Source organism: Pleurodeles waltl, chromosome 6, assembly GCF_031143425.1.
Source record: "Pleurodeles waltl isolate 20211129_DDA chromosome 6, aPleWal1.hap1.20221129, whole genome shotgun sequence".
NCBI classification, from domain to species: Eukaryota; Metazoa; Chordata; class Amphibia; order Caudata; family Salamandridae; genus Pleurodeles; species Pleurodeles waltl.
The window spans coordinates 18,296,805-18,311,678 of NC_090445.1; the positions used below are offsets into that span (position 1 = coordinate 18,296,805).

At 47.4% G+C, this 14,874-nt stretch overlaps 1 protein-coding gene across 2 annotated transcripts in view; it reads left to right on the forward strand.

Annotated features, from left to right (window-relative positions):
• Positions 1-14,874, forward strand: part of HMCN2 (hemicentin 2) — an 816,728-nt gene that overhangs the window by 137,261 nt on the left and 664,593 nt on the right. For both annotated transcript variants that reach the window (XM_069237054.1, XM_069237056.1), the window contains exons 8-9: positions 9,820-10,083; positions 11,892-12,036. In XM_069237054.1, the coding sequence (XP_069093155.1) occupies positions 9,820-10,083; positions 11,892-12,036 (409 nt within the window). The remainder of the gene's footprint in view (positions 1-9,819; positions 10,084-11,891; positions 12,037-14,874) is intronic.

The window sequence follows — 14,874 nt, forward strand, 5'->3', positions numbered from 1 at the left end:
AATCTAAGGAATGTGTCATAGCACAACCTCCTGTCATGACATGAGTCCTAAGCTGTAAATCTGAAGGATGTGTCACAGAACAGCCGTCCTGTCATGACATGAGTCCTAAGCTGTAAATCAAAAGAATGTGTCACAGCACAACCGTCCTATCATGAAATAAGTCCTATGCTGTAAAGCTAAGGAATGTGTTGCAGCACAACTGTCCTGTCATGACACAAGCCCTATGCTGTACATCTAAGGAATGTATCACAGCACAACCGTCCTGTCATGACATGAGTCCTACGCTGTACATCTAAGGAATGTGTCACAGCACAACCGTCCTGTCATGACATGAGTCCTATGCTGTACATCTAAGGAATGTGTCGCAGCACAACCGTCCTGTCATGACGTTAGTCCTATGCTGTAAATCTAAGGAATGTGTCATAGCACAACCTCCTGTCATGACATGAGTCCTAAGCTGTAAATCTGAAGGATGTGTCACAGAACAACCGTCCTGTCATGACATGAGTCCTAAGCTGTAAATCAAAAGAATGTGTCACAGCACAACCGTCCTATCATGAAATAAGTCCTATGCTGTAAAGCTAAGGAATGTGTCGCAGCACAACTGTCCTGTCATGACACACGCCCTATGCTGTAAATCGAAGGAATGTTTCACAGCACAACTGTCCTGTCATGACACGAGTCCTTCGCTGTAGATCTAAGTAATGTGTCACAGCACAACTGTCCTGTCATGACATAAGTCCTATGATGTAGATCTCAGGAATGTGTCACAGCACAACCGTCCTGTAATGACATAAGTCCTATGCTGTACATCTAAGGAATGTATCACAGCACAACCGTCCTGTCATGACATTAGTCCTATGCTGTAAATCTAAGGAATGTGTCATAGCACAACCTCTTGTCATGACATGAGTCCTAAGCTGTAAATCTGTAGGATGTGTCGCAACCGTCCTGTCATGACATGAGTCCTTCGCTGTACATCTAAGGAATGTGTCGCAGCACAACCGTCCTGTCATGACATGAGTCCTAAGCTGTAAATCTGAAGAATGTGTCACAGCACAACCATCCTGTCATGACATGAGTCCTAAGCTGTAAATCTGAAGAATGTGTCACAGCACAACTGTCCTGTCATGACATGAGTCCTGCACTGTAAATCTAAGGACTGTGTCACAGCACAACCATCCTGTCATGACATGAGCCCTACGCTGCAAATCTGAGGAAAGTGTCACAGCACAACTGTCCTATCATGAAATAAGTCCTATGCTGTAAAGCTAAGGAATGTGTCGCAGCACAACTGCCCCTGTCATGACGAGTCCTACCCTGTAAATCTAAGGAATATGTCACAGCACAACTGCCCTGTCATGACACAAACCCTATGCTGTAAATCTAAGGAATGTGTCACAGCGCAACTGCCCTGTCATGACATGAGTCCTATGCTGGAAATCTAAGGAATGTGACATAGCACAACCATCCTGTCACGACATGAGTCCTACGCTGGAAATCTAAGGGATGTGTCACAGCACAACTGTCCTGTCATGGCATGAGTCCTACACTGTAAACCTCAAGAATGTGTCACAGCATAACCGTTCTGTCATGACATGAGTCCTACACTGTAAATCTCAGGAATGTGTCACAGCACAACGGTCTTATCATGACATGAGTCCTACGCTGTAAATCTAAGGAATGTGTCACAGCACAACCGTCCTGTCATAACATGAGTCCTAGGTTGTAAATCTGAGGAATGTGTCACAGCACAACCGTCCTGTCATGACATGAGTCCTATGTTGTAAATCTGAGAAATGTGTCACAGCGCAACCGTCCTGTGAATCTTGTATCACAGCACAACCATCCTGTCATGACATGAGTCCTATGCTGTAAATCTAAGGAATGTGTCACAGCACAACCGTCCTGTCATGACATGAGTCTTATGCTGTAAATCTAAGGAATGTGTAACAGCACAACCGTCCTGTCATGACATGAGTCCTATTCTGTAAATCTAAGGAATGTGTCACAGTACAACCGTCCTGTCATGACACGAGTCCTATGCTGTAAATCTGAGCAATGTGTCACAGCACAACCTTCTTGTCATGACATGAGTCCTACGCTTTAAATCTCAGGAATGTGTCACAGCACACCCGTGCTGTCATGACATGAGTCCTATGCTGGAAATCTTACAAAAGTACAACAGCACAACTGTCCTGTTGTGATATGAGCCCTATGCTCTAACTCTAAGGAATGTGTCACAGCAGCACTGTCCTGTCATGATATGAGTCCTACGCTGTAAATCTAAGGAATGTATCACCGCACAACCATCCTATCATGACATGAGTCCTACGCTGTAAATCTAAGGCATGTGTCACAGCACAACCGTCCTGTCATAGCATGAGTCCTACGCTGTAAGTCAAAGGAATGTATCACAGCACAACCATCCTATCATGACATGAGTCCTACGCTGTAAATCTAAGGAAGGTGTAACAGCACAACCGTCCTGTCATGACATGACTCTTATACTTTAAATCTAAGGAATGTGTAACGGCACAACTGCCCTGTCATGACACGATTCCTATGCTGGAAATCTAAGGAATGTATCACAGTACAACCGTCCTGTCATGACATGAGTCTTACGCTGTAAATCTAAGGAATGTGTCACAGCACAACTCCTATCATCATTTAAGTCGTATGCCGTAAACCTACGGAGCTTAACACAGCACACCTACTCTGTCATGACATGAGTGCTGCCATGAAAATCTATGTAATACATCTCAGAGTAACTACTTGTCATGATACGGGAGCCGCCGTGTAAGTCTAAGAAGAAAGCGACAATTCAAGTTCCCCATATCATGACATGAGTCCTGCAATGTCAGTCTAAGGAATGCATCACAGAATTCCTCTGTCGTGACATGAGTGTCACCATGGGAATTTAGAAATCTCTTTGAGCACAAGGTGCCTATGTGCATATCTAGTAGGTAATACCAAGAGAACATACGTAGACACGCATGCTGTCAGCCAGCACTCAGGGCCTGAGCCTCATGAATAGTGACATGGAGGATATTTGAGGGGTGACACTGCCACTAAGTACGCCCCATTTTGTCCATTTCCATTCTGGAGGACATATTACATAGAGTTTTAAAATACAAGTAGAATGTGTTTTGCCACCAGTTTAGGTACAATCAGTGCTTGTGTTACTGGTCATCTCTGTCTGGGCTGTCGTCCTTCTTCAGCAAAAAGTACCAGCTAGGCTTGTGGCTGTCTGAAATGACACTTGTATTATAGCACATAAAGTACCACTCTAAGGTGTACAGGCGCCTTCCATGGCTCGTCAACCAAATGACTTACAGCAGAGCCTAGCAGTCAGGGGGTAGGAGAGGGGACATGGAGGAGTTCAGGTGTGCTAGCACCGAATCTTCCAACAAATGCCACTGTAACTGTGAGCTTGAGCTCCATGTGTGATCTCCGACATGTCATTGAGTAATGTTCTAAATCACCAGATGAGTGGTTCCTGCTCGTTGCTCGCGTGCAGCTCCTTAACAACCATCCCTTCATAGTGCTCGCCTGAGTGTGGCCTCCAGTCCAGTGATCTTTAAGACACCTCTCTTGCTATTTTGAATGAGTTCATCGGGTGCTTGAATGAGTGAACATTCACCAGCATCCTTCCCTGGTGACCTCTCTGGGCCTGTGCATGAGTTCCAGGTTCTTTTGACTCATCACATTGGCCGGATGTATCCTTGGAGGATAATCTTGATGGTGAATTGGGGAGAAGTGTTATGCACCTCTTACCTCATGGCTCCTTCCATCCCTGAAAGGTGCCCAGCAGGGGGGGTCTTCACCCCTGCTTTATGTGGCTGAGATGTGCCCTATGCTCCCAGGAGATGTGCTGCACTGGTTTGAGTACATCAGCGACAACAGATGCACATGCTGTCCTTTCTGCAGTGGTGCTGGAACAATTTTCAGAGTTGTGGGAGATGATGCCATCAAGCTTACATCAGTGAAGTTATAGTAATTTTGAAAAATTCAAGCATCATACTAAAAAGTGCAGCAAATGAGAGTGGAAGGGTGGGGTATATACTTAGCTGGTGGCGCACTTTGGGGGCACCCGATCACACCTATATCAGTAAAGCATGGTGCGGCAGTGCACAGTCATTGACAGGCAGCATATGTTCCATTGGAATGGCCTCTGAATTTGCACAGACCTGCAGTTGTACTGATAAACTAAGGACACTGTGTGGAAATCGCATTTCACAAATATTTATAATATGCATCACTAAATAAAGGGCATTCATTTGTTTCAATTGCAATAAAATCTGTTTCCATCATACTTCAGAATTACAAAAAAGTACATTGCTTGTGCTTTCCTTATTGATGATATATGTTGAATAACTTGTACTATTAATTTACAGGTATTTACATTTTTGTGTGTTAGAAAACAATTGACATCCTACAGCCTTTCCTTTCACACTCCCTGTACCCAGCAAAGTATCACGCATTTCACTATAAAAAATGCTCCCACTTTGCAGTGAGAGAAAGAAAAGTAAACACCTATATCCATGTTAAAAGAATAAGCAGCAATTTATCCGAAGACATAACTTGACATTTGTCTTCAGTCTTTGAATGCACACCAGATGTGACAAGATGCAAACAAAATTTAAAGGACAAAGGTATGAATTTTTTGGGGGTGCTGCAGCACCTCCATCACCGCTACTTCTAGCAGCTATGCCTCCCTGGCTTTAGTGCATGGAGGACACCAGGGGTACATGTGTTGAAGCACTGCGTCATGTCTTGCCAATGTTCAAAAAGTCACCTCAAAACCGTACTTGACCATGAGTGCATCTCCCCATCACTAATTTCATGGCAGTGCTTGATTTTTGCAAATATTTTCTATTCACTGAATATGGACCAGGCGCACACTAGTGATGACCCAACACAGACTCCGGTCTGCGAATGAGCCCTTGGGACCAGGGAGTGAAGGTACTCAAACCATCTACTATCAGTACAGCACTATATGAGCCTGTTACTATAAAATACATACTATAAGATATCTGACATCTTTTAGGCCTTTAACTGCAACCTCCCAGCTTCACTTGTTCCTTCTGAGCAGTCTATGTGCAAGCATGCCCCTGTGCAGCACACCTATCTGGTCATCTTGTGAGGTCTTTTCATGTTTAATCTCCAGTATCATTTCAAGAGAAGATTTGCAAACCATGCACGAAGCCAGTACATGTATGACTGTCGGCACAGGTTCTAGGACTCCACTGCGGCCCCTCAGTGTGACCATATCCGGCACATAAAGCAAGACACCCGTCTGGTCCTGCATGAGATCGCATGTGCATCTACTTTTCACATACCTTCGAAGGCTGCCAGATGGTCCCCTTTGAGGTGACTCCATGTGTGACCTCTGGCATATCTTCCAGGGTTCCACGCTGGATCCATGGCTGCTCTCCATGTGAGACACCTGGCACTTCTTCTGAAGCTCACTGATGGTCATGCGATCCCTTGCATCACCACAACAGGCTCATCATCCAAGACTCCCCTCCTCTTGAAACAACTAATTACTTGTAATTCGTAATTTCTCCTCAAAATGTCTTTGCACTGTATCTAAAATGCTCCCTGGGGATTACTGTATCAAATACTATGCAGGGTGATTAAAAATGTACCCAGGGCACTCATATATATGTTGCCAGTCCTTGCTCTATTTTATTAGATTTTCTACCACAATATCAACTTTTAAATATTGTCCTGTCAAAATACTGTATCCAGATTATCAACTACCACAATATTGTGGGGCAGTAGTTCCCAACCTTTTGACTTCTGTGGACCCCCACTTTATCATTACTGGTACCCGGGGAACCCCACTGAACCATTATTGAATCCAGGGACCTCCCAATAAATCAATACTGGAAGTCGGGGACACTGACCTCAACATTGTCGATGATTTGAATTGCAAAACAATACGCTAAAATACAGAAACAAAGATTCATCAAACACAAATGGTAACACATTTTATTTAATTTGCAAACAAATATAAATAAAAAAATATAAAATGTAATTTTAATAGAAAGGATGGAGCTTTTCTAAATTCAGTTGAAGCCGCTCATCGTCCACGCTATGGGCCTCATTATGACCCTGGCGGCCGGCGGTAAGCTGGCGGTAACACCGCCAACAGGATGGCAGTGTTCCGCCAGCTATTATGACCGTGGCGCAATAGCCACGGCCATACCGCCGGCCCCTCCACTATAACGACAGGCTTCTTCCTGGCGGTCATAATCCGTCACAAGCACAGCTGCCCTGGGGATTATGAGTCCTTGACCACCAGCCTGGCCACGGCAGTAAATACTGCCATGGAAAGGCTGGCGGTAAGGGGTAATTGAGGTGCCCCTGGTGGCCCCTGCACTGCCCATGCACTTGGCATGGGCAGTGCAAGGACCCCCAGGCATACCCCGTTGCGCATTTCACTGCCCAAATTTCGGGCAGTGAAATGCGCAACGGGTGCTACTGCACCCGCTGCACATCAGCATTGCCGCCAGCTCTATTACTGTTACCGTCCGCTGGCCCAGCGGAAAAGTCATTATAGGGAGCCAGAAATACCGCCAGCACTGGCGGTATTCTGGCTCCCGCAGCCTCGGCGGTCTTTTGAAAAGACCGCGGAGGTTGTAAGGAGGGCCTATATCCTGTTTGATGCACCTGCGCGGCCCCCACAAATCAATCCTAGGAGACTAATTTAATTTTTTGCCTCTACTTTAACAATCCTTGACATTTACAGTACGCTTTAAATTTTTCAATTGTGCGTTGAGCCACTTCATTTATATACACTTTATCAATCAGTTGCGCACCACCGGAGGAGGCTTCACGGACCTCAGGTTGGGAACCACTGTGGTGGGGAACACGCACAGGGAAATGATGATTTGCTTTTCTTAATTCCAGGTCTACCTTGAAGATCCCAGAAGCTTTCAGGAACCTAGATTTGGATTAGCAAACGTATAGTTCCCTATATGTATTTTACTTCTTAATATTCAGTTGGTGTTCTGGATACAGTATTAGATCCGGGTGATATTTGTGAGTTGAGTTAGTGGTTCATCATTTTTGAGTGCTCGTTCACCCGAGGGGCATCTGGGCGTGAAAGGATCATGAGAACATGAAGTGTACCTGAAAATGGCATTTTACACTCGACGAGAAGAGACACTGTAATCAAAAATGGCAATAGGACTAAGGCCCTCATTACAATCCTGGCAGTCGGTGTTAAAGCGGCGGTAATACCACCAACAGGCCGGCGGTAAAAAAAATGGGATTTGGACCCTGGCGGTTACCGCCATCCAACACCTGGTGGCCGTCACATTCCCACCCTCAGGATTACGACCTGGCCTACCTCCATGGTTTCTGTGGTTTCTGTACCGCCACGAAAACCATGGCGGTAGGCACTATCAGTGCCAGGGAATCCCTTCCCTGGCACTGATACGGGGCTCCCCTGCCCCCACCCCCTCCACAGAGTCCTCCCCCACCTACCCGCTCCTGCCAACCGCACATATAAACACCCACACGTGCACCCATATACACACATGCACACACGCATACCCACCTCCACCCACACATGCACACATATATACCAACACACCACAACATACACCAACATACCTTGTCACACACATGACACACATGCATCGACATCACACAACACTCAAAATCACTCATTCACGCATGCATCCAACGCGACTCACACCCGCATGCATGCATCCCAAAACATACACCCCCCCCACATACACACAACACCCCCCATCCCTCTCTCCGGTCGGAGAGCCCGTCTTACCTGCTTGCAGGGGGTCCTCCGGCAGGAGATGGGACTGGGCACTGCTGTCAGCAGCAGCATCCGCCAGCAGAACACCGTCAGGCCGTATCATTGCTCATGATACGGTCAGCAGTGTTTTGCTGGCGTGGCGGTGCTGCTGTCAACAGCACCGCCTTACCGCCGTTCGCCGCCATGACCGTCTGCAGTGTTCCGTCAGATTTCTGGCAGAATACCGCCGGCGGTCATAATACGCGTGGCCGGCTGATAGCCACGGCGGCGGTATGTTAGCAGTCGTCGCCGTGGCTGTAGGCGGTCAATACCGCCAATCTTGTAATGAGAGCCTAGGGGCCTCATTATGACCCTGGCGGTAGAGAACCGCCAGGGCCAACGGGGGCGGGAGCACCGCCGACAGGCCGGCAGTGCTCCCTTGGGCATTCTGACCGCAGCGCTTTGGCCGCGGTCAGAAAGGGAAAACCGGCGGTCTCCCGCCGGTTTTCCACTGCCCCTAAGAATCCTCCAAGGCGGCGCAGCTCGCTGCGCCGCCGAGGGGATTCTGACAATCCTTACCGCCATCCTGTACAGGATGGCGGTAAGGATTGTCGTGGGGCCCCTGGGGGCCCCTGCAGTGCCCATGCCAATGGCATGGCCACTGCAGGGGCCCCCGTAAGAGGGCCCCGCTAGTATTTCACTGTCTGCGTAGCAGACAGTGAAATACGCGACGGGTGCAGTAGCACCCGTCGCACCTTCCCACTCCGCCGGCTCGATTACGAGCCGGCATCCTCGTGGGAAGGGAGTTTTTCCCTGGGCTGGCGGGCGGTCTTTTGGAGACCGCCCGCCAGCCCAGGGAAAAACTCATAATACCCTCCGCGGTCTTCTGACCGCGGAGCGGTATTATGGAGGGCGGCATCCTGGCGGGCGGCCTCCGCCGCCCGCCAGGGTCATAATGAGGCCCTAAATGTTTAGCGAAATAAGGCGGTTTTCAAAGCTTTCCTAATAGCCAATTAGGGGTTCTAGTGCTGAGCCAGAGAGGGAGATTGGTCCAGAGTTGTGGCCCAAAGAGCTGAGAGATTTCCCACCAAGCTTTGCTCTCTTAATTTTGGGTACAGTCAGGAGCAGCTTGGATTTGTAGCATACACTTCTATCCGACGAATCGCGGCTGAACCGTTGTCTTAGACGTGATTTCTTAGAGCTTTAAAGAAACTCTTTGCTTAACTGGGAGCCAATGTAGTTGGATTCTGGCTTGGGGGGCATGATATGACCTTTCAAGGGGCGCCACATTTCTAACTGCATAGTTCTGTGTCCTCTGCAGCTAACGCAAGGTCTCTTATGAGAGACCAGGATATAATATGTCACAACAGTTTATTCCGGATAGGATACATACAGAAACCACTTGTGCCTGATATTCCTGTGGCAGGAACGAGAGAACATTTCATAGACATTCGAGTCTATATAAATTGGCTGATGAGACAACATTGATCTGAGATTTGAGGGAGAGATGATAGTCCAAGGTTACTCCTACTGCCAGACCACCTATTGAACAGGGGGCAAGCAGGACGGGGGCCAGGCGGTACGGTGTCAATCAACTAGGATGTTCCCAACCACCAGAATCTTGGTCTTATTAGCATTAAATTTGAAGCAGTTCAGGGACTGTCCAGGTAAAGTTAGTGGTGGAACTGAAGGATGAACTTTCAAATCGGATATTCAAATGAGTGTCATTGACACCTCAAGACCCCCATGAATTGATTAACTAGGTGAGAGGTTTGCAATAGACATTCAACAATATTGGAGACATTGAGGCGTTCTAGGAGACCTCAAACACACATCCTGAGGCTCTGGACCAGTGGAGGGGACGGGTCCTTTGCTACTATGACATACATCCTTCTAAAATCTCAAATCTATTCTCTTGTGTACATTGGTTGCCTCTTTCTCTACTCTTTGATATCTTGCTCTCTTTCTTTCTCCTTTATTTGTGATGCCTTTCTGACCTGCTAGCTTTCTGCATCCCCTCCTTGGGCTCATGTGCATTCCTTCCCTCTCTGCAGGTGTCCCCATCTCTGCGCTGATAAACTGCACCGGCCTGCCACCCCCTGGGCAGGTGGAGAATCTGCAGCTTCTTGACGGTTCTGCCCAGACCCTCCTCTCTGTGCCAACCGAGCGCTTCACCCATGGCAGGTCCCAGCAGCTGTGGTCTGCATCCCAGTTCCAGTCACCCAAGGACAGCTTTTACCTGAAAGTGGCGGGCACTGACAGAGGCGGGCACGCCTTCCAGCGCCTCTCCAGCGTGGCTTACACCAGCATCATCCCAGGTGAGCCTCACCTCAACAGGTTGATGAGATCCAATCATGTGAAATGGGTGTGTGAATTGATAAAGTGAAGAGTATCGAGCTGAGGAATCTTTTTATTTCCAGTAGACTGCTCATTCTTTGGTGCTGCAGATTACTAGTCAGACAATCACTCTGCGGTCAGTCCCTGATAAAGTTCATCGGGCACTTGGCATACTTCATTGTCGACAGTCAGCAGGAATCTCTTACTGTGTCAGTGAAGGCACAAATCAGAAGGTCTTGTCAAGGATGTTACTGATGAGAACAATCCCCAATACAAAATGGCCGCTTGAGTAAGAAACAGGAAATGAGGGGATGTGTGAGAACCCTAACCCCGAGCTGAACCATGTTTTCAGGGTTTCAAAAATTAAAAATGGCCAATGGGAAGGATTAGATTGAGATTAGTTGACATGGCATGAGACAGTATCCTTGCAAGTGAGGAGTGGTAGGAATGGTTTTAAATGGAGTTTGAGACTGTAACTCCAGGACCATGTAATGGAAGGCATGTGACAAAAAACTGAATTAAAGACTTGAGAAATAAACGGAAATGGTTTGTGCGTTGCGCAAAATATATACAAAATTGTATATTCGGCCTGGGTGCAATATCTTGCAAGCTACTTTGATTATCTGTGAGTTGCGCTGTGTGAGTCGCCATTATGGGCTGTTCCAGCCTGAGTATGTTGCATGGGTAAAGATGGTCCACGATGTGACTTGTGTGTGATTGTAACTGTCGTTGTTTGAGACACCAGCAAAAATGGCTGCGCCAAAATATGCCCCTGGCTATACCAGAAAATGGCCTAAACGAGGCAGGTGGCTCAATGAGGCTACTTGTCCACGTGAGTGGATGGAACCAACATGTGGTACGTCTGATGCAACCACTTGGCCACTGTCTAGACTTGCACGAGACACGTTGGATGCACCTCTGGACCCACAGAGTGCTCCAACCACCCACCTTTGGTGGTGTCCAGATTCAGCGGATGTGCACTGTACAGGTCCCTCAAACCCCCACTTCCCACAGAGGAAATGTGGTCCTCAGAACAGAGGCCTACAACTTCTGCAAAGCAGCTCAGCACGTGCAAGTATGAGTAGAGCTGGGCACCATGTACAGTGCACTGGTATAAGTTACAGAATGTAACAAACTGTGTATACCGGTGACAGATAATGCCGTACATTAAAATACATATTCTAGGTAAGGTAAAGGTGCGGGCGGGCTCCACTTGTCTTCGTTACAGTCACCAAAGTGCTGAATCTTAGACTCAGGAAGTCAAATTGCAAACTCTGTGGTGTGAATTTGATGCTCCTGGAAGTTTATACATGAAGATTTGTGTTCAGTCCAGGAAAGTTTCCCTAAAAAAGATGTTTTCCTTCAGTTGTTTCATAACCGAAGGCCTTTTTTTCTTGAAGTGGTCTCACTGAGGTATCTGCTAACTCCCTTCTTTCCCTCCGTCTTGTCCTCTCTTTCATACCTCCCTTTCTCATCCTGTCATCTCTTCGACTCTATGTTTATCCTTCTCGTTGGTATGTCTTGTTCCCCTCTGTCTCCCCTCTCATTGTTATCTGTCTTCTTCTCACCTGTTTACCCATCTCATTGGCATCTTTTCTTTCCCTCTGTCTACACATCTTGTTGGTATCTCTCTTCTTTTCCTCTGTCTACCTATCTCGTTGGCATCTCTCTTCTTTTCCTCTGTCTACTAATCTCGTTGGTATCTATCTTTTTTTCATGTCACCTCATCTTGTTGGTACCTCATTTCCTCGCCTCTTCCATCTCATAAACATGCCCTCTCTTCCTACAGAGCTGCCTCTGGTCACCATGCCCAGCAGTCTCCAGGGCTTCCATCTACAGCCATTGCAGGTCCCTTGTGCTGTGCAGAGTGACATCCCCTTCCGGCTGCGGATGACGCAGGATGGAGTGAAGCTGGGAGAGGAGCAGCATTTTGCGTAAGTGGCCTTTTCTGCCTTTTTTGCATCATGTATGGAAGCGTGTAAGGGGTCAGGTTATCTGATAAGATGACACTGTTGTTCATGGTTCAAAGCTGTGTGCTAAGTTAGCAGTGGTATTAGCCCTTGCTCTTTAGCTATGTAATAAAATACCGGTGTATTACATAGTGTCTCACGACCACTGCCTTTTTAAACTAAAACACACCACTGGCTTCAGCAAGATGCTCCTCTTGGTCAGTGCCTGGTGCCCCCGTGAGATCTATTCAGTCCACCCCCCAGTTTGAAGACCTCTGTGTAGAACTATGTGAAAAGATACAGGTGGTATTGTCTACTCGTGTACGGGTATGTGATATGATTCTCATTGTAATATCCCTTGGTGTAGAGCTATGTGATAAGATACAAGAGTTATTATCTGCTGGGTAGAGGTATGTGATATGATTCTTATTGTAATATCCCTTGGTGTAGGGCTGTGTGATAAGATGCAAAAGGTATTATCTGCTAGGTAGAAGTGTGTGATATGATTATCATTGTAATATCCCTTGGTGTAGGGCTGTGGGATAAGATGTGAGAGGTATTATCTGCTGGGTATAGGTATGTGATTTGATTCTTATTGTAATATCCCTTGGTGTAGGGCTGTGTGATAAGATGCAAGAGGTATTATCCTTTGGGGGTATTATCAGTTGGGTAGAGGTATGTGATAAGATACTCATTGTGTTATCATCTGGTGTAGAACTATATGATAAGATACACGTGGTATTATCTGCTGAGCAGAGGTATATGATAAGGCAGGTGTATTATATTACATTTAAGGGCATATCTGCAAGAGTAGATATGCCTCTGCTATGCCTTTGTCGATTCTTAGAACAGGGAAGCCATTCTGAGAGCATGTGCTGGACACTGGTCAGTACGAGCCCCCCAGCTACATGATGGATTCACTGGACATAGTGATGTTTGATATCAAACATCTCATATTAATAAACCCTCACCGATTCCAGTGATGGATTTAATAAAACATGCAACCAGAGGGCACCTTAGAGGTGCCACCTGAAAAACCTACCATCTACCTGTGTGCTGACTGACTAGTTTTACCTAGCCTGCTACCAACAGACAGATTTCCATGATCCCCATGGGTGAGAGCCTTTGCTCTTGGGCAGTCAGGAACAAAGCCTGCTCTGGCAGAGATGTTAACACAGCCCTCCCAAGAGGATGACCTTCAAATCTGCATTCCAAGGCAGGGGGCTTCAAAGAAGCCCACCACCCTTGTTATGCAGATCTGGCTACCCTCAGAAGGGAGATGCCGACCCGCCCCCCGCCGTAGGGCCCATTTGGCACCTGTACAGGCGGGAATATGAGTAGAAAGGTAGGTGTGTCCACTCTGAAGTCAGTTCTACCCCCAAGGTGAGCTGCCTGATGTGGATATGAATTTTGGAACTCTGCCATCTTGGTGATGGCACAACTAGGAACTCTGGGACTGGGTTATGCCCACTTCCCACTGGAACCTTGTCATATAGGGTGTGTAGTGACCCCGGGGGTAAGTAGCCCATTGGCTACTACCCTACGCTCATTTAAATGCACATAAATTCAGTATTAAGGAGAGCCCCTGGCATAAGGAAATCAGATCCTGTTGACCTGAAGAAGAAGAACAGTTCAGAGACGCAAAAGGCAAGAACTGAAGACCAGTGACAACTCGTCACCGACCTTGCTAGCCTGCTGACTTCGACAATTGTGAGAAAGATGCCTCGTCCTTCAGCTGCTGAAACTTCCAAAAGCCTGGGAAGTCTGCCAGCCTTCACCCCAGCACAAGGAACTCCCGTGGAGTAGCATAGATGCATCCTGCAGGCCCTCAAAATGAGAACTGAGAGGACTCCGGACCGACAAAACCCAACACCAGAAAGCACCACTTCGGCCGTGCACCCTAGACCGAGTCCAAGTGGATCAATGGTGCCAGCATGGTCCTGAGACCCTCCAGAGATGAAGTCCACATTGAACCTTCCCACTGTGACCTTCCTGATGACATCTGCAGCCTCTTTGTGTGGGCCCTCCTCTACCACGAGTGACCTGAATACAAAGATGCCTCAGGAAAACTCTGCACCCGTCTGTCCCAGACCAAGGAGAGGAGGACCAAGGCTGTCCCCGCGGCTCTCAGCTTCGTGAGACTTGAGCACTCTTATTGACTAGGAGTCGGGCTGAACTCCCAGTGCACACCTGCAGCCTCCATCTGCAGGCCCCCTCTACTGTGACCACTCCAGTGACAGAAGCCTGACACCTAAGGATACTCCTGTACCCGGCAGTCCTGACCCCAGGAGAAGAGGACCAAAGGTGTCTCCACGTCCTCGAGTATCTCTTATTTGAACCCTCTTGTTGGTTCACCCGGACTGAATCCCCCATTCCCTGCCTGCAGTGCCTTTCTGACCAGACTGATCCCCACTGACTTCAACAGTGCACCAAGTGCTGAACTGCACCTCTGCACCCGGCTGCCCCAGTGCCGCCCGAGGTGACCTGTTGGTGGGGCGTAGGACGTGCCCCATATTCACCTCAAGTCTGAAAGATTTGTCCTGTAAGTCGTTGTTGAGTGCTTGTTTGCCTTATTTGTTTTACTCCATAGGATAACATTGCAGCTTCAGAAAATTGTCGATTTTTCAAAACTGTGATACTTTCTATTGCAAAACATAATTACTTGGTCGTATTGATTCTGGTGCCTAAATATATATAAAAATACTTGTTATTTTTGTAAATTGGTGTGGATCTCCTTCTTGTGTCATGTGTCTCATTTATGGACTGTGTGTGTATTTGCAGATGTCTAACACTCCACTCTGGTAAGCCTAAGGCTGCTCGACC